Source organism: Strix aluco, chromosome 1, assembly GCF_031877795.1.
Source record: "Strix aluco isolate bStrAlu1 chromosome 1, bStrAlu1.hap1, whole genome shotgun sequence".
Classification (NCBI taxonomy): Eukaryota; Metazoa; Chordata; class Aves; order Strigiformes; family Strigidae; genus Strix; species Strix aluco.
Genome location: NC_133931.1, coordinates 62,080,596 through 62,100,072, shown reverse-complemented (window position 1 = coordinate 62,100,072; position 19,477 = coordinate 62,080,596). Strand labels below are relative to the sequence as shown.

General features: G+C 33.2%; 1 protein-coding gene across 1 annotated transcript in view; it reads left to right on the top strand.

Annotated features, from left to right (window-relative positions):
• The window catches only part of RTTN (rotatin), an 88,471-nt gene that overhangs the window by 17,126 nt on the left and 51,868 nt on the right, over positions 1-19,477 (top strand). The window contains exons 11-24 of the mRNA XM_074822842.1: positions 220-390; positions 1,717-1,929; positions 3,131-3,243; positions 4,395-4,521; positions 6,743-6,868; positions 8,941-9,057; positions 10,874-11,013; positions 11,245-11,416; positions 12,488-12,587; positions 14,259-14,347; positions 16,876-16,993; positions 17,276-17,372; positions 18,161-18,229; positions 18,310-18,498. Of these exons, the coding sequence (XP_074678943.1) occupies positions 220-390; positions 1,717-1,929; positions 3,131-3,243; positions 4,395-4,521; positions 6,743-6,868; positions 8,941-9,057; positions 10,874-11,013; positions 11,245-11,416; positions 12,488-12,587; positions 14,259-14,347; positions 16,876-16,993; positions 17,276-17,372; positions 18,161-18,229; positions 18,310-18,498 (1,841 nt within the window). The remainder of the gene's footprint in view (positions 1-219; positions 391-1,716; positions 1,930-3,130; positions 3,244-4,394; positions 4,522-6,742; positions 6,869-8,940; positions 9,058-10,873; positions 11,014-11,244; positions 11,417-12,487; positions 12,588-14,258; positions 14,348-16,875; positions 16,994-17,275; positions 17,373-18,160; positions 18,230-18,309; positions 18,499-19,477) is intronic.

Here is a 19,477-nt window from a genome sequence, read left to right as displayed (position 1 = left end):
AGCATTCAGAACTACAAATGAAGGTAGAGTGAGGTTTAGAACTAATGCACGGTTCTGTTCAGATAACAAACAAAATGCTGTCTGTTTTGTACCATTTCTGTTGTTTTAAATTATTTGGTGTAATTGTGTTAATGATGCTATGGGTGCTGTATAAACACTGTAAAGATACATTAAGGTTTAAATTATTTCTAATGATTGTATTTCTGATTTTGCTTTCAGAAAGACAAATTGCTTCTGGTCCTGGGTTTGCTTGGAGAAACTATATTGTATCACAAAACCAATATAAGTGCAGAGCAGCCCGAGGTGATGTTGGTGCATCACAGAATGGCATTTATTAGCATTTCACTCTTCACTGTTAGATTGTTGCAAATACTTCTCCCTGTAGAAAAGGTATGCTATCACTAATTTTAAACGATTGTCTTTTCGTTTTGCATTTTAAGAGGGCAAAAAGTGATACCTTCCTCAGTGATTAATACTGGGAAAATAGCACTGGACAGAGAAATTAGTCTGTTTTACATTGGCTGATGTATGATCACAGAAAGCAGCTTTCTCGGTTCTTCAGTTATCAGTGCCTTTTGTCTGCAGAATCTTCTGCAGATTTCAAGTCTTCAAAAAACATTTTTAATACCATTTATAATGAGGTTTTGAAATTCAGTGTTCTTTAGTGGGTTTTTTTTGGTATGATGCATGGTTTGCAAAGCTATGCTGTCACCTGCTGGTGTGTAGTATGCGTGCAAGTAAGACTAAGACTAGAACTACATAATGTTTAAAATCGTCACTCTTAATCTGGTGGAACATAATAAGCATTTATATTTCATATATCACACTGATTTTAGTTATTCTTTGCTTCCAATGCTTTTTAAAAGAAATTCTGCTGTAGCTCTTGAGTTGTGGTTTTTTGGTTGCCCCCCAGTTATTTCAGATGGGGAGGTCTGATGTTTAGAAGTTTTTGTGGGATGGAAGGTCTTAGAAGATGTTTAAACCTGTACGGATTTGTTTTTTTATTTTATCAGTTTTTATCATAGTGTAGATCTTTAGACATTCTTCAGTCTGAGTAGCAGATTGATTTTCAGTTACATATATTCAGTTATTACAAAGAAATATATTACATATATTCAGTTATTAATATAAGTAGTCTCTTGTACCTGCAAATAAGTATAGGCATACTAATCTAATGACTTCTTGTAATTTTTGTCTTTATGTTATTATGTACATAATACAAAATTTCAGTTCTGTGTATGACAGGAGTTGGAAAAAAGTTACTGTATTTGAAGTAAAAATTTCAGTTGAAGGAATATGAAACACTTTCAGTAAAAAAAAAATAACAACAGAAATCCCAGTTCTTAGTATGTGATACTACTATGTGGAATTGGAGACAGCTTTTTAATACAGCAAGATTGTGATCTGTGTATTCTCTGCCATCTAGTGGTTAGAAAGTAAATTGACCCTGGCCAGTGCTGTGTGTGGTTGGTAGTACTGTGGCTGGATCATACACAACTTTTGTGACTGGTTGCAGGTCTGATATTAGGACTGGCGTCTAATGCACTCTCACTTTAAATTAAAAAAACAATAATTCTTCATACAGAACTCATTTTATATATGTTTCTTTCTCTAAGTAGCAGCAATAGTGATTATACTTGTTGAATGATTGCAAATGCTGCTGTTGGTTTTACTGTATTTTTAGTTGTTGTTCTGACAGTTGTTTTCTATTTAAAGGCGAGTAAAGTTTTGCAAAAGAGTTTGCTGCACGCTTTATTTCTTCTCTCTCTGGATGCATCCTTCTCCTTGGAATACCCAAGCATTCATGAATCCATTACAGCCTATCTGGAGCAGATGAATACTGAGAACTACAGTATTTATAAACAAGCTTCAGAAGCTGCGTATTCGATCGAATGCACTTGTAACTTTATGGTTGAAGTTCGTAAGAAGGTATGGAATTTTATTATATAAAATATTTCCTGTAGGCAAATTTCTTTCCTCCACTTCCCTTTCTCTGTAGTAAGAACTATAGTCTAGCGTAGCCAAAGCAAATCCGTAAGTGTGAGTATTCTGTACTGTGCAAGATGTAGTTAATTTATATTTCATGATGTTTGTAAAAATCTTATCCCAAGTAAAACCAAAAAACTAAACACTTGGTGGTTGGAAGTGGGCACGAGACCTTTTATGGGTAAAGAAGTAAGAAAGAAGCAAATATTCTATTTAAATATACATAGTGTGCGTACGTATGTCATTCAGTATCTAAATAGTTCAGAAAATTTTAATTCCCAACTATTTGGCAATTGTAACTCTAATAAACAGCTACTTCTAGACTGTGTGAGATTTGTGTGTTTCACTTTGTTGTGAAGACAACTAATATACTTAGCTTTATTAGCTAAGGGATTCTAGCACGGTACCAAAATATTCTTCTCCATTTTCCAAATCAACAAGTAATTGTGCAGAATACTTGTTCCATTAATAGTAAAATAAGTTAATAAAATACAGCAATATAAATGTAGTGGTATCTTAAATCTGACTTAATCTATCCTTTATATAGGCAGTACTTTGCTCATAAAATACTGTTTATAGTGAAGTTAACTCCATCAAATTTAAATGGCTCATGTTTAATGTATTTGGTAACCAGAAGTATGAAGACATATGTACTTAAAGAAACCTAAACTTGCTCTTTAATATTAATAGTGAATTGTTAAAAGTTTAATAGCTAAATCTTTCATTATACTCTTCTTACATAAAATGCATATTGATTAAAAAAATAATGATTTGATTAAAAGCATAAAGTATTCAAGGATGAGTCTATTATTGGGCGTTTTAGAAAGTGTTTTGAATAGAGTTATAGTGTTCATGCTGTGAAATGTTAGACATACATTATTCCCATTGAGTTTAATAGAAGTTTATTTGGATTCAGCAGCTGAAGGATTTTCAGCTCCCAGAAGTAGGTTCTAAAATTTATTTGTTTGAAATCTATTGAATTAATTATTCAGGTTAATTATAAACTTCTCTGTGAAAGTCTGAACCAAACTCTATTTAGTAGATGTATTAAATGATGATAAATTCGTAAAGATTACGCAATAACATTGTATACTTTTAATACTACTAATTCTGATAATTTCTTTCTCTTCATTTTACTTCTCAGGGGGACAGGAATCTTTCTGAATTAGTAGAACTGGCAGATCAGGCCTTGAGTAGTCTGCCCTACCATCAACACTTTCCTTTGCTTCAGGAATGCATTCATATATGCTCAAATATGTGAGTACATTAGTATTTAAAACTCTTACTTGAGAAAATATAATCCTTTTTATGGATGAAGTTTCTTAAGTGGAAGCTCAACTTGTTTATTCCCTGTATGTGAACAATTGTTTTCTTCTAGCCATTGAAACATCTCTTCTAAATAATTTGTGTCATTCTGTAGTGGATTTCTTGAAAATTGAATTTCAGGTGCTAAAAAACTAATGTTTTAATATTTTCAATGTATAACCTTTTATGATTTTGTATATCAAGTTACTATGTGATTTACAAAGAAACAGCCTTAAAACACTTTGTCCTGTCTTTCAAATTTTTTTTTCATTTCTTTGTTCCAAGTGTATTTGTGTAACTTACATTAATTTTACTTTCAGAAATCCTAAAGGACTTATTTTATTGTAGACGCTGTATATTACAATATGGCATCTCATTTATTAAACAGCATGTTTTTATTGCTTTTTAGATTGTCCATGTCTCTAGTTAGATAATTTAAGTTACCTTGTGCCTGGAAGAGTTCTGTATTGAACGCTTAATTAGAAATACAAAATCTTAATTTTATATTGATTCAGAATTTGACTTTAGGGATTTTTTTCAAAGGAAACCACATTTAAGAGCGCTCTAATAAGCTTTTTTTAAATTATGAAACATCAAAACACTTTTCAGTGTTCTAATGCTTTTAGAATCAATTATTGTTTGATTCAGGCAACAGGAATTTCACTTCAATTTTTTAACTAACATCAATTCACTTTGTGATAGTGAGGTGGACTTCTGCCTCTACAAGGAAAAAATTCTGAAAGCACAGAATTTGTTTTATAGTCATATGCCATGGTCTAAGGAGCCTATTGAAACTCAATAGAGTTTTATGTTTTCAGATGAATGTAAATGTTTGTCAGGCTCTGAATTTTGATGAGAGAATTTTGAAAAACTATAGTCTTTGATTACCTGCATATATAAAAAAAGTAAATAAATGTACAAATGTGAAGATTGATACTATGATTTTTGTAAATATATTGTGATCTCTGAACTTTTGCCTGTCAAGTCATTTTTCAGGAAGTATTTTTCAGAGATTAGCCTGAAATTTAACAGGAAAATTTTTGTAGGCATCTTTGGGTACTGTAAAATAAATAATCATAAAATTAATTGTTTTTCATTTTTAGTTGGAAGTCTGCCAAGGATAACCCATTGCTTCAGTCTGAGAGTCAGAAAGTGCTTCTCCGTCTGTTGTCTCATCCTTTGCTGAATATAAAAGCTGAAGCCTATCACTGCTGTTTGGAAGTGGTTAAGGTTAGAACTAATGCTTCGTTACTGCTCTTGGTGTTGCACTAAATAGTGTGATATATATAAATATATATCACATATATATGTGAAATACAGAAATATAATATGATTTCCTCATTAAAAGCATTTTTAATGCAAATTTTGTTTACCATGTTATATGCTGTGAAATCTGTATAGGCCTGGGCCTGCAGTTTGTTGTTATGTTTTTGGTATTAAATCTAGTTGGTTAGTTATACTTTGGGTACTGCACTTCAGAATGACAGGATTTCTAGAGGTGGGAAAAACTGGTTGACAATTTTGTTTTTTTAAAAGATTACTTAATAATAGTGCTGGCCACTTTTTCTTTGCTGCTGTTACACAAATATTTCTATTTAATTTTGCTTTTGGAAAGAATTCAAGTGTTCAGTCTTGCTTGTCTGCTGAAATGAGGTTCACAGAATCACAGACTCATTCGGGTTGAGACCTTTAAAACTCATCTAGTCCAACCCCCCCCTTTTGCTAGATCAGGTTGCTCAGAACCCCATCCAACCTCATCTTAAATGTTTCCAGGGATGGGGCATCTACAACCTGTCTGGGCAACCTGTTCCAGTGTTTCACCACACTCATCATAAAAAATTTGTTCCTTATACCTAGTCTGAATCTAACCTTTTTTAGCTTAAAAACATTACCCCTTGTCCTATCGCAACAGGCCCTGCTAAAATGTTTGTCCCCATCTTTCTTGCCCCCTTTAAATTCTGGAAGGCAGCTATAAGGTCTCCCCAGAGCCTTCTCTTCTCTAGGCTGAACAGCCCCAACTCTCTCAGCCTGTCCTCATAGGAGAGGTGCTCCAGCCCCCTGATCATCTTCTGGCCCTCCCCAGGACTCTCTCTAACAGGCCCATGTCCTTCTTATGTTGGGGGCCCCAGAGCTGAACACAGTACTTCAGGTGAGGGGAACAATCACCTTCCTCGACTTGTTGGCCATGCTTCTTTTGATGCAGCCCAGGATATAGTTGGCTTTCTGGGCTGCACACGCACATTGCTGGCTTATGTCCAGCTTTTCCTCCACTAATACCCCCAAGTCCTTCTCCTTAGGGCTGCTCTCAATCCCTTCAACCCCCAGCCTGTGTTGATACTGGGGGTTGACCGAACCCAGGTGCAGGACCTTGCACTTGGCCTGGTTGAACCTCATGAGGTTCACATGGGCCCACTCCTCAAGGACAGATTCTATTCCCTTCATAGTCATTTTTCACTTCTGTTTGGTTTTGTTCAGGTGTTTTTTTTTTTTTGGTACCTGAGCAAAAGTCATTTTGAATTGACTGTTTTTCTGCTTTTTGCAAGGATATTTACTGAAGGAAAAATAAAGCAATAACATATTAATAAAATACTGAGACTTTCAGAATTATACTTTAATTTCTTAGACCTTATAAAAATATGAAAGAAAAATACCTCTTTTTCCTATGTATAGAAGCTTGGGTTGTGTTTAAGAACATGTAAGTCCTTTTATGTACTCATTGTTTTAAAACCTTAATTTGTTGTTGGTTTTTGAGAGGGGGATGTTGTTTTGTTTCTGATTTTGTTTTATGTGGATATTTTGTTACTGCCTTTTTTTTTATAAAGATAGCCCAAGGGATAAAGAGTGTGAACTTCCTAAAAGTATGACTGTGTTCTATATTAAGAATGACAGTGTCATATTCATAAGGTCATGTTAGCTATTCAGTAATATTGTCTCACAAAATAAAATTCACTTTTCTATTTTGATATAATACTTTGTTGTAATTCTTATTTTCTGTAATGAACATCAGGAAAACTTACTGAGCTCATAGCACAATTCACTAATGTACAAAGATGCTGGAGCTAGTCTTTTGCAGAAAACCCCCCTATTTCCAATGAATGACACTTGTATCTTTTTGTGTGATTTTTACCTGCCTGTTTTAGGTTTTTCTTATTTTAGTGTAATACCAAAGAGCACATAAAGTTTGTCTAATTTATTTTCACTCTTATTTAAAATAAAAACAAAATTATTTTGTATTTCTTAGTCCTCTGTAGCAACAGAATTTTTCAATCTGTGATCTATAAAGACGGTGTTTCTTCCAGGGTTGTAATGTTTAGATTTCAGAACTGTAGTCTTCCAAACTGCATGAAGAAAGCCTTTTGCTGCATGACAACTTCAGGCAGTCTGTAAAACAAGATATAGTAGTAGGGACTGTCTTAAATTTTAAAACTAACCAACTTTATTTTTACTGAAGGACTGTTTAGGTATTCATAATATTGCCAAGCCTGTGTCTTCAGTCTGCCATGGAGTACATTTTCTTCTTCATCCAAAAGTTTTATATGAAATCTGTACGTTTGGACTTCAGGAAGATAAGAATGAGGTACTGTGTTTAGTAGCTATTTTTATAAGTTGATGTGCATACAGAGTGGTGTTGATATTCTTCATGGGGGTCTGAGACTTACCTGAAGTTTTGACTACATAAGGTTTCTTGTATATAGAAAAGCTACTCAAACAGTGAAGTTGTAGTAAATGGAAAGATTTTTTTAATGATGAATTCAGAGACAAAATAATGTTCTAAGCATAGGATGCTATTAAATGTAATAAAGACCAATGAAAAATGAAATAAGCTATATTTTTTACTCTTTTTCTGTAATATATTCAGCCCTAATAAAATGTGCATATGATAAAATAGTGTGTATGATGCTTTACATTTATGGAAAACATGAAGTTTTAAGTCTCTGTAAAGGCGGGATGAGCTCTGAAATGTGTGCATTGGTTGAACAGCAAAAAGACAATTTAAATCTGAAATGTCTTTGCTGTAAAAATGTATTTCATCACTACAAACACACCTGTGTTTAAATTTAATTAGCTGAGTCTCATAGAAGTGTTTTATAGTATTATAGAATAGGACCAAGTTTCCTTTGGGTTCATTTATGTGCATGAATGCTTAACATATATCCATTATTTCCTAGTTTATGTATGAAGCTAAATAGGGAGTTCTGAGAGGGGGAAGAAATTACTTAGGTTATTTGTAACTACTTTATAGCTGATCTGTAAGGTCCCTGCAGTCAGAGGGGAAAGAAGATTGACTAACAAATTTTTATTTATTTTTTTTAGCTTGTCTTCTGAAACAAGTTTGTTTTTTTTTTTTTTTTTTAGCACAGCACTGTGCACAATTCCATTTAGAAGTGATTTTTTGGATGTTAGAATTTTAAAAGAAGTAAAATATCTTTGATAATGTGCTATGTATTTGTACTTTCTATGCAATTTCCAAGGAAAGCATTTATTTTGTTTGACTACTCCCTTGGATGTCTTGCCAAAAACACGGCTAGTTTTCTCTTTTAGTGATTGGTCAAGCATAACAAATAAGTTTCAACTGATATTGAATTTTAAAAGATCATTGAGACAGAGAATGCATATTCACAAAATTATCTCATCTTGTTCTCTTCACCTAATTATGAATTCTTCTTATTATTCAAAAAAAATAGAATGATCATATCAAAGCATATTTTTATTTTTACTTTTTGGATGTATATCTGCTACTTTTCATAAAGCATCAGTTTAATCTTTCAGGCATGTGACAGTGAGAAGAAATTGAGAAGAACCTTGTATTCCAAGGTTGGGCTTAAGATTTGCCATGTGATTTTTACAAATCCAGTCCCTTAAAGATAGGCTAGAGTGATATTATTAAAGGCCATTCTTGTTGCCTGCGGTGAGAGGATTTTTAGCTCTGGCATAAAATACAGGGTTTTAGCTGCTAAAGGTAGGTATTTTTACACTATGTAAGGAAGAGGGAGTTCTGAGAAGCATTTTTTTTCCCTCTCTTCCCATTATGGTAATAAAATTAGCTTGTAAATACTTTAATATTGCATATAGTATACATTACATGCTGTATACAGTATATATTAATACAGTAGAAATGCTGTATCATATCTTTTTTACGTTTTGATAAAGAGCTTCAGATGAATTTGTGTACAATTTCAAATATTTGGTAACCTTCTTAGTTTGACTCTTAGCCTCAAGAAAGTGAAATGGCCATGTAACAGGTTTTGTCACTTTTCTTCCTGGATCTTTAGAAACACTGGGAATGAAATGCCCTGGAAATGTAGGATCAGTAAAGAAAAGAAACAGAATTTGTTTCACCTGCAGGATAGAGGGACCAATAGGTGTATAAGTTGAAATAATTTTTTATTTTATTTCAGAAAAGGCAAACCAGAGTTCTAAGGGGAACATGCTTGGGTGCTATTTAGGTAGAACTGTTTGTGTGTTTTCTCTGAGAGGCTTTTCTAGTAAGAGTGTTTAGTGTGACGGACAATTTTAAAAATTCTGCAGTGACAATATTTTATCTCTTCTCTTTGAGATGTTGTATAATATTTCCAATTACAACACTGATAAGCTGAGCTAGACACATCAGCGGTTACATTAGTGGTTTTTTTATTTTTTATTGAGCAGGTGAACTCTACAGCCAAGGCCATTCTGATGCATCTATTGCAGGGACAATTAGTAATGGCAGTATTGACTTGGAATAAGTTTATTGAGGCCCTCTATCCCATCATTCCTGTTTTACAGGTACTTCTAAATGCTTTAATCTGAATTTGATGTATGAAATCATGTAAACAGCAACACTATCATGTTAAACAGCAAACAGAATATTGACCTAAGTAGCAGATGGAAAATAGATTAACAGTAGTATATCTACAGAGTTGTGTTATCAGATGTCAATGTTTTATAGGTGTCCTAATGCCAGTCCAACTTACTACTCTGAATTTGTAGACAAATTTTAGCTTGGTATGACTAGAATGTGAAACTTTGTACTGTAGTAGAAATCAGCACATACTGATTGGGACTTAAATGGTTTGAAGATAAGAGTGGATAATCCAGGTATAGATTAAAACATTTCACGCTTTTAGTTAATAATTGTTAGAATGTCCTCCACATCTCAAATTTGAAAATTGTAACGCCTCTGTGATAATTATGTAGTTTTCTGATCAAGCAGGCGCTTACTGAGTATCAATAGGTGTAAGCTGTGTTTTCTGTATATTTTGATATTTAGTTTTTGGTTTCTTTGTTTCCAGTATTATAGAAGTATCAACAGTCAGTAGCATCCTTAGACCTTAGTCTTTATATCTGTAGCAATGTGCAGACTTTCTTTTCATTATTTTTACTCTTGTCTTGATCTTATGGGAACTTTTGCCTTTCTCGGTCTCATTTTCAGCCTAATTGCTCCATCCTTTACTGTTTTTTCTCTAGTGCTAGAAATTTCCCTTCTGTGATCTGCCTATAGTTTTCCAGATTAGATATTTTGCTGCACCTATCTGGTGTCTATTTTTCCTGGTATCTGTTTTGCCCTATTTCTGTCTTTTATTTATTAGTTAATGCATCCAAGTACACTTTTTTGTCTTTGTTTTTTCAAAAAATATCACTCTTGATAATTATACCTACTTACTTGCATCATTGCTATATATTCATTTGTTGCCTGCACCTCAGTATTACCATAAGTTGAAAAAACTGCTTATATAACCTAAACTCTTACATAAACTGCACAGAAATCAAGGCAAAAATGGGGAGAAATTGCAAATAAGATGGGCCATGAAATAGAAGGCCCAGACAGAAAAATATATGCAGAGGAAATACACTGAGAACTTGAAAGTGGTGGGAGGAAGGTTACTTCAGAACTTTCTCACCCAGTAATGTCAGGTTTTCTGTGTTGTCCACGTACATATCTTCCATTGATATTCAAGATTAAATAGGTGGGGGTTTAATATAAGCTGTAGAATAAGCATGTGAGAAAGAATTTATCCCTGCTTTCATTTTTGTGAGTAAAATTTTCCTCTGTTCTAGAGTGGCTATAGTGGCTATGTACAATAGATACTTGAGCAGAGCATACCAGAGGCCTTTATTTACCTGAAGCATATAAAATGCATTGTATTTGACAGTGTAAATGTTTGCAGTATCATTACTTGACGTAACTGATTCTGGTTTGTCTTGTTTGTGTGAAAATGCTTTGACAAAATATCTGAAAATAGATAGGTTTTAATGTTTTGAAGTAATTTTCTTGTAGGGACTGAATTTTAGTTATTGAAATGGAAACTGACCTTACAGAGCAGCATCATGTTAACAGATTGAAGGGTAAAGCTTCAGGTCAAAAATCTTTATTTTGATTTGTATATGGGATAGTTTGTTATTTTTAAAAATTGTTTTTCTGGAGGAATATTAAACTGCAGAAATAGAATGCTTTCTTAAAAGTTAGTGATTATTTTTTTTTTTTCAGGTATTGCTCCTTCACCACCCTCCCTTAGCCTCTAAAAGGGGATTACCTTGTCTAATTTGCTAAATTAGTAAGCGGATTTTTTTAATTTTGGAAATTTTTGTTTGGTTGGTTTAGGGTTATGCTGACACAAAAGATACGCTAGGTAACCGTATCCTCACTTTGAGTGAAACAACCTCTAACAAAGGAGAGGGTATTCTCCCTAGAACTACTAGACTACGGGCTGCTCTGCGTCTTCTCTTCTCAAAAAAGCAGTTGTAAGTAATGCCCTGGGGAAAGCATTTCAGCACATCTTCTAATTTTGATGATAACAATGTCTTCTCTAAAAACCAAACTGATTATTATGGAGTGGGTTGATTTGAAAGGTAGATTAATCAATAGTGAGTTGAGTAAGTATCCGCCCATTAATTTTGAAAACTAATTAATTCTTAACTATACAGCTAAAGTTTTCCAATATAAGGACTTTATATATTTGTTTACTCCTTTAGGGTTCGTTCTATAGCACTTAAACATTTAACATTCCATCTTCTGAATGAAGAAGGGGCAAACCTGAAACGCCCACATCTGCATGGTAGTATGCTTTCCAGCATTTCAAACTTATTTATTATAGAAAGAGCTATTGAGCTAAAATTGGATGATAAAACGGAGTCGATATTTAAGGTGAGTAAACTCTGTCTAAACAGTGTGTCATCGATCAGGTCTTCTACCGGTCCATTCATTGAAGTTACCACTTTCTGAATGTTGAAATACTTCATACAAATTGGCTTGCTTCATAAAAAGAAAGCCATTGATATATTCTTTCCATGTGAACTTAAACAGTAGCTTTTATGCTAACATATGCAACAATAAGAAAAAATTCCTCCTTTTTTTCCCTTTTTTTTGATAAGTTATTGGCAAGACTTGGGTACGGAGAACGTAGGCCTGCTCTGTTTACAATAATTTTGTTGTGCACTGATAGAGTCTGATTTTTTTCTCATAACACTCTTTTTCCCCACAAAATCAGTTTTTACTGAAACAGGCACAAATAATTTTTAATATGAAATATTCTAAAACAGATTACAAATTTATGTCTGTTTTCTTAATATTGCTGCTTCTGTAAAGTGAAAAACAAATCACAAGTATTTGACCTATGGGAAAACTTATATCCTTTTTTTTGTTTTAGTTTTTTTTACTATCTCCCTTCCATTCTCCTTCCTTCTTTAACCTCAACACTTTCAGATTAGCCACATGTTAAACAAATGCTAAGATGCTTGCCCTGTGAAAAAACTACTCTGACTGCTCATTGTGTCCTTGATTTATACTCTTCCCATACATCCTTCAAAAAGTTAGGACTTGAAAATTGTATGGATATGTAGGATTATTTAAATTTCTCTAACCCTCTTACCATTAAATAGTCAGTCTGTGAAGGGGACTTAGAAGCATATTCCATCATTTCTGTGTCATGTTGAGCTTTTTGTAGTCCTACATATATTAAGCATAATTTGTTAGAAATCTGCATCTGTTGTGCGCTAGAAACTATTGTCTTGTTTTATTCCACAGGGGTGGTATTAGAGATTTGTTTCAGAAAGATTATAGCCTAATCCTTATTACATGCGTGTGGAATCTAATCAAATAAATTCTGATAAGGAATTTAGATCTTTTTATTTTCTACTTTTTGTTAGAAAGTTTGGCTGGTTACCTTCTTTCATAATAGCATACTTGGATGTAAATCTAATGTAGTTTTACTTTTAGGCAGAAACTGTTGAAAAGCTGTATGGCATCTTGACTTCTGATGCTGTTGACCTAGTTTTACGGAAGTCTGCAGCTGAGCAGCTAACTATCATTTTAGAAGGTAAAATTCTTCAGACAACGTGTGTTCATGTGTTGATCATTGTGTAAGTTTGCAGTTTTGCTAGGTTTTCTGTATGTTTGTGCTAAGGGTACTCTTCATAATTCCTACATGTATTGTTGGACCAGAATTTTAACACTATTGTGGATGATCTACCAATTCAACAAATAACTAATTTTTATTTGTTGCCCTGAAAAATAAGAAATAGTGGTCTTAATGGTTAAAAACAGCTTCCTTGGGTAATAGAGGAGTAAGGTGAATTCTGTAAGCTCTGCAAGAGCTTTCTTTCTGCTTTTCCTTTTTAATGTTCATTGGTTTGTTGATCTGTCTTGGAACTAATGGTGCTTCAAATTTTTTTCTATTGCTAACTCAGATGCTCAGTCTTGAGTGAATGAGGCAATGGTCAATATAAAATACGTATATGTTTTTGGTGGTGGTGTATTTTAACTAAGAAAGTTAATTCTTAGATTACCCAGGCTAGCTAAAGGGGTTCTTTTATCATTCTGAGTTTCTTCCTCCATTTTGAGTTATCCTAAGTAGTAACTACAGTTCAAATGGATTGAAACGTCATTTGTGTGAATGAGGGTTCAGTAAACTCAAGCTAAGCTTTAATGATTATACCCTCTTTCAATATGAAGAGGCAGACTCCCTGTGGCATTTCATCTAATGTGTTTGCAAGGAAAGTGTTCCTCCTTTTACTCTATGTTTTAAGTGACTAATCATAAATTTGCATCACAGCTGTTTTCTTATAATTGTATTGCTCACATGGGGAAAAATTATGAATTCTGGTAAAGAAGATCTGATTAAGATGCAAGTAAGCAATCTTGCATAGAGCATTATTTGACTCGGTGCAGGCTCATAATTGTAGAGTTTCAAACCTGGGTGTTTGTACTCTACTTACTCAAGCTCTGATTCAAGTATGTTTTCTTCAAGGAACTCAAATCCTAATGATAGAACATAATTTTTTCATCATGGGAAGGTGAAGTCTTAGATAATATTAAAATTAACATTTTTCTTATCAGAAAAATGATCTCAAAAATGATTAAATTTCTACTTTGTCTTGTAAAATACATTTAGTTATGACAGCCAAAGTTTTCAGATGTCAAAAGATAATATGAATTGTATCATAGGATGAAATTGTAAAGGAAAAAGCACAGCCTTATCAGGATAAATTTCCTATGAAACATCACTTCTATAATTATTTAAAAAAACCCCACAAACCCAACCAACCCAAATGACATAGCTTTTTTGTTATTGAATATTCTTAAACCAGGTGCTCTGAAGGATATCAGTGAAAAATACTCTCATGGTGATTGAGTAAATACTGTTTTTAGTTCCATATTAAACTGTTGATAACTTTTAAAATATTACAAGTGACATTCTAGTTTCACTGAAATTGAGTTGCACTGGGGATCACTGTAACTGTGGAACATAAGATCTCATTGGAAGTTATATAAGATATTTAAGAGTCTGGTGTTCAAGAAGCTACTATAGTCAGATAACAAGACTTTGAAGATGCTTGCCTTGGTAGAGCTAGAGCTGTGCTTGTTCTGTTGATTGGCAATTGTGGAAACCTGTTCTCAACAGCCAGAGTTTGTCATCTTGCAGAAAGAAGTTTAATATTAAATTGATGCAGAACCAGTGATTCTTACTATTTTTTTTTTTTAATTACAGATACCAAAATGCATGGCATTGTGAAAAACTTGGGCATGATAGAAAAGGTTTTGTCGTACCTTAATGAGTGCATACATGTGGATGGCAAGGTAAAGCTATTGTTAGAAGGTCTCCTGCAACCATTGCACAGCATGCCAGTAGTACAATTTGCCTTTTTCTGCACTTAAAAGACTAATCTTTGTGCATTAATATTGCACAGAATACAAATATTTAGTAACAACTGTAACTCCAATATGTATTTTATTCATGATATTTTTGATAATGCTAAGATTCTCTTAATGAAAGAAGATTGATTTGCCTACCTATGAGAATAGTTAACTGGAGAATTATCTGTGTTTGGTGTGGTTCTGAAATATACCAGAACTTCCCTTCCAGGGAAGAAGGAGGTTTTGAAAACCAAAAAAAAAAATTTTTGACCTTATAAAAAAAAGAGTGTTATGCTGTATATCATAGTCTCTAAACTTCAGTTCTGAAGCAAATTATAATTAAAAATAAGATGTTATTGTAAATGGGAATCTACAAGTCAGATTGAGTTTAAGGTATAAGTAATTTTCTGACCAATCTCACCAAGGATGGTGTCAGGAGATAAGAGCACATTTAAAGTTGAGTGTATATTTGTTGTAGATGACCAAGCTTTCTCTTTTTGTAATATGTCTAATCTGATGCTCGAATTTTTCTGAAATCCATTATTTGAAATAAGTTTATGCAAGCTTATTTAGGCTGTAAATTGGTCAGCATCACTTCACTGGATAAACTTTCTGCATATTTCTTAGTTTGCTTGCATACTATTGTTATAGCAGTCCACCAGTCCAAACCTTGAGTTATTTTAAGAAACCATGAGAATTCTTATATAGTAGTGACTTCTTTCCCAAAAACGTATAAGAGAAAAGAACTGCTTGGTACTTAGTGGAATTTCTCTTATTTGTCAAACTAATAGAAGTTACATTCTTCTTTGGCAATGGTAGGGTTTTTTTCCAGATTATCAGTATCCAGGATGATTTTATCCCTGTAGCATTAAGGAGTCTCTAGTCCAGTTTATGATAGCTTGAATATGAGTACTTTTGTTAATCATTGAAACCCGGTTGGAGAAATTGAAATATTGGGTTCTTCAGGGTTTTTCACTGTATGTTTTTTGATGTCAGGTTTTAATATCTTACCTTTTTTAGAGATACAGAGTAATACAACTATTGTTTTGTTTTGGATAGTAGGTAGATATTAGCATAATTATTTAATAATGCAGAAGTACAAGCATGGGAAGTATATTGCCTTAGACAGATCCTTCATAGCCAAATAGGAAAAACTTCAAAATAATGTTTTTAACCCTTTATAAACTTTAATTTAATCCAAGAAGGGCACAGGCAACAACTCTTGAGGGGCTGTGATACTTTTCTTTTGCATATGTGGCTTGTGGAACGTAGGGTGTTTATACTGAGCAGGATGAAAGATGCAGAGTATTTTAGAGGAAAAATCTAAAATGGCACATGTTGAATGATGAATGGTTTAGATCAAGTCATCAGGAGAGCATAAGCCGACAGCTGTATATGAAATTCCACTTCTTCAAGTGCTAGCATTCAGAAATTTGTCAGCTCTGTGTTGATAGAAGTTTTGGATCCCAAATGCTCTGCTCTGTAAAATGTTTCCTCTGCAAAATAACTAAGCAGTCTTACTCCTGTCTCTTGAGTACAACCAGAGGAGGTCCCATCCTTAGCTCCCTCAAGCTCTGACAGTTCAGACTACTTCCCAAGAAAATGAGCTATCTACCAGAAGAGAAAATAAATTAAGTAGGAGCACTGCTTACCTCTTGTTTGATATAGCTTAGTCTAATCACAAAATAGTGCTGGTTTCATTAGGTCAGAGAAAGACCATGTAGGTCATTAGGACACTATCCTGAGGGAATCTAGCCCAGATTCTGGTTCTCCCCTCAAATGTTCTTAGAAAAGTGGCTACCAAGAAAAGGATAAAGGAAGTAGTAGATGGGAAAAACACCATTTCCGTACTAAATAAGAAGAGCTTTTGTTTATTCAGTATTAAACTGAACTGTGTTTGGTGATGTAGTTTACAAAACAAAATTTAAAGGCAGAACCTCACACAAGCAAAGTAATGGTACTGTGATAGACACAGTCTTCTCAATCTTAAGAGCAGTGACTTGGGTCATATTTTAGCAAACTTTTAGCAAACTGCTTGCCCTTCTTAGGTTTCCTGATCTGAAAGGTTGGGACCCAGAAAATGAATGTGATAGAATAAGCTATTTGGATTTAAAAAAAAAATGAATAAACTTATATGGTTGTATATATCTGGGGTTTTTTGGAAAACCTTCAGTTCACGTGTATGCTTCTTAAAAATGCATATTTTGAAAGCAAATGTTATAATTGTGTTATGATGCCAGAGACCAATCAAATAACCATGAATTACTAATAAAATAAAACCAGAAGTGAATAAATATTTTCTAATGAGTATGCAGTTATCTGGATGAAATGTGCTTGTCTAAGAAAGTTCTAGGTTTCTCTACTACGAAAGTGGAATGTATTGCTTCATAGCATGACAGTTTTTATTAAGCATCTCCTAATAGATTTACCTAATTGTTATCTGTATTTATTTTTTTTCTCTGTTCCTTCAGCTTATGGAATCCATAGTGTTACCATGTCTAACACTCTTACGCAAACTTGTATATGCTGATCCAGTTGTTCGTCTGTCCCTAGCACAGCAATCATCTTTACTGCTTTTGCTATTTAGAGGTAAAGATTCTATTTTGACTGTAATACATGTGTGGAAAGAAAATGTGTGAAATATGGTTAGATGTTTAACCAAAAGCCTTCTTAAGAAGCTTGCATCACTTCAAAGTCTCTAATATTTAAAAGATAAATCATTGTGTGCTAGTATTACCCATAGTGTGGCATCTGTTGAAGATGTTGACAAAATGACTGTGGAAATATTTTTTTTTTTTTTAGCAGCATATTATGTATTATTAAATGTCAATGTTTTCCTAACACATTTTTAAATATCTTTATTTTATTCAGTTTCCCTGATATTCCAAAATGATCGTGCTGTTTTAACTGAAACTACAGTATTGCTTTGTCTTCTGTTATTTGATGAAGTAGCAAGAACAGAAACGTGGTATGAAAAAACAGTTATTTAATGGTATAGTCTCTAGTCGAAACTTAAGGTTTTCATGAAAATAAGTTTTTATATATATCCAAACAAATTATGCCCCAAAGTTTGGCATATCCAAAATTGTGTATTTGTAGGCCAAATAAATTGTTTCAGTACTTGGGTTGTATGCTGTATAGGTCTACATGGCATATTTTTCCAGTAGAAATACTTTGTACCTCAGTGTTAATTTTAAGTTTAATTTTCAAAAAACCCTAATTGGTCTGTAATCCATCTTTTCCATAAATGGAAACTACACAAATCAAACAGCTAGCTGTAGATGTGTTTTTTTAACTTAATTAGAATTCTTCTATTTACTTTGTCTTTTAACTGTAGCAGTTGTCCTTAAACCAACAGACCTCAGCTTATGATATTTTGTTTTAAATTTACATAGACTTAAGAAAAAAAAAAGCTTTTAGAATTCACACACATGAAAGATAGGAAAGAATTATGCATATTTTTTTCTCTAATAGAAAAAAGGAAACAAGCATATGCTTTGGTATGCTTTTTAATTTCATTTTTATGTGCAGTAGATCTGCAACAAGTATTCTGTATCTGTGTGATTTAAGAACTATCTTAATATTGCATAATCATGTTTAATATTTCATAACCATGTTTATTAATATAAATTATCAATGGGTTATTAAAGAGCTAGCTGGAGGAAAAAGTACAGCTATATCTGAATAATAAAGAAATAATAAGTGCAGCATTAGTAGAAAATTGAAGCTTAAAATAGAGAACTTAATGTCTTGCAGGGCTGATGACATAAACAGTAATGATACTGGCCTACCTACCTTCAGTTTACCTGTTGCTGTTGTTAGAAGGTATGTGTGGATGGTTGGTTTTTTTTTAAAAAACAAAAAAAAACCCCACCAACCACTCTTTTAAATTTTTTTTTTTCTAGGTATCATCTCCCAGTCAGGATCAGTGCTTATCACGTAGTTAGTCCTAATACTATTGTAGTACCTTTGTCTTCTGAGTGCTTGGCTATGAAACCTGTGTCAGATATGCTTAAGATGGCTTGGAATCTGTCGTGGTACCATGGGATTGGAAACTTATTGCAACTGATAAATTATGAGAAGGAAGCAGAAACGTGAGCCATTTTATCTTGATTTTAAATCCCAACATATTTTAATTAAATTAGTGTTCCATCAAGTTTAAATAGGTTTTCAACTTCAAACAGCAGTTCAAGTTGTTACTGGTTTAAAAATGCTGTCCTTTTAAATACAAAGGATCACATCCCAAGAGGCTGTAGATATGTTGTCATAGCTAATGCTTTACCTAAATTGCATTTATACATGAAGTCTAGAGCTTGATCCAACTTTTATTGACCATCAAACTCATTTCAAACAATTTTAAGTGGGCTTTGTGGCTGTTATTCTTTGTTTTTTAGGGAGCTGCCTTTTTTCCCCTTTATAGTTGAATGACTTTCTTTTTTCTTTCTTTCCTTGAGGATTTAAATTTCAAATAATTATTCTTTGTAATGGTAATAGTAAGAATTATGGTAGATAATGAAGAAAATTCCCTTTACATCCTTTGGTTAGCTGTTGATTAAGCATCATTTCCCTCTTTGAGACTATTTTGCATACAGAACTCAATGTCTTAAAGGATTCTTGATTTAATAGGGCTGAAATGCTTGTATCTATATCTCTGTCCCTCTTGACAACTCTTTAGTTTTTGCTTATGTCCTTTAAGGGGTACTACAAGTTTTATTAGTAAATAGTGTGGTTCTAAGCCATTGGAAATTGCAGTTATTGATTTGATAAATCATTTTTGTTTTAAGTTCCCTCAGGCAAAACCAAAGCAATCTCTTAAAAAGAAAAAAGGAGAATAGTATAGTCCAAGTGACCAACATTTACAATAGCATGGAGGAAAAGTTCATTACAAATAATGTGAATATCACCTTTCAAGTAACTTTTTGAGAAGTACCATTTTTCCAAAGAACCCAAACAGCTCAGGATTTAAATGTGGTGGTGGTATTTGTTATTATTGTTGTTTTTTGGTTTTTTGGAGTGTGGGGGAAGGAGGAGAAAGCATTGGTTAACAAAAATAAATTCTTAAGGCAATTTATG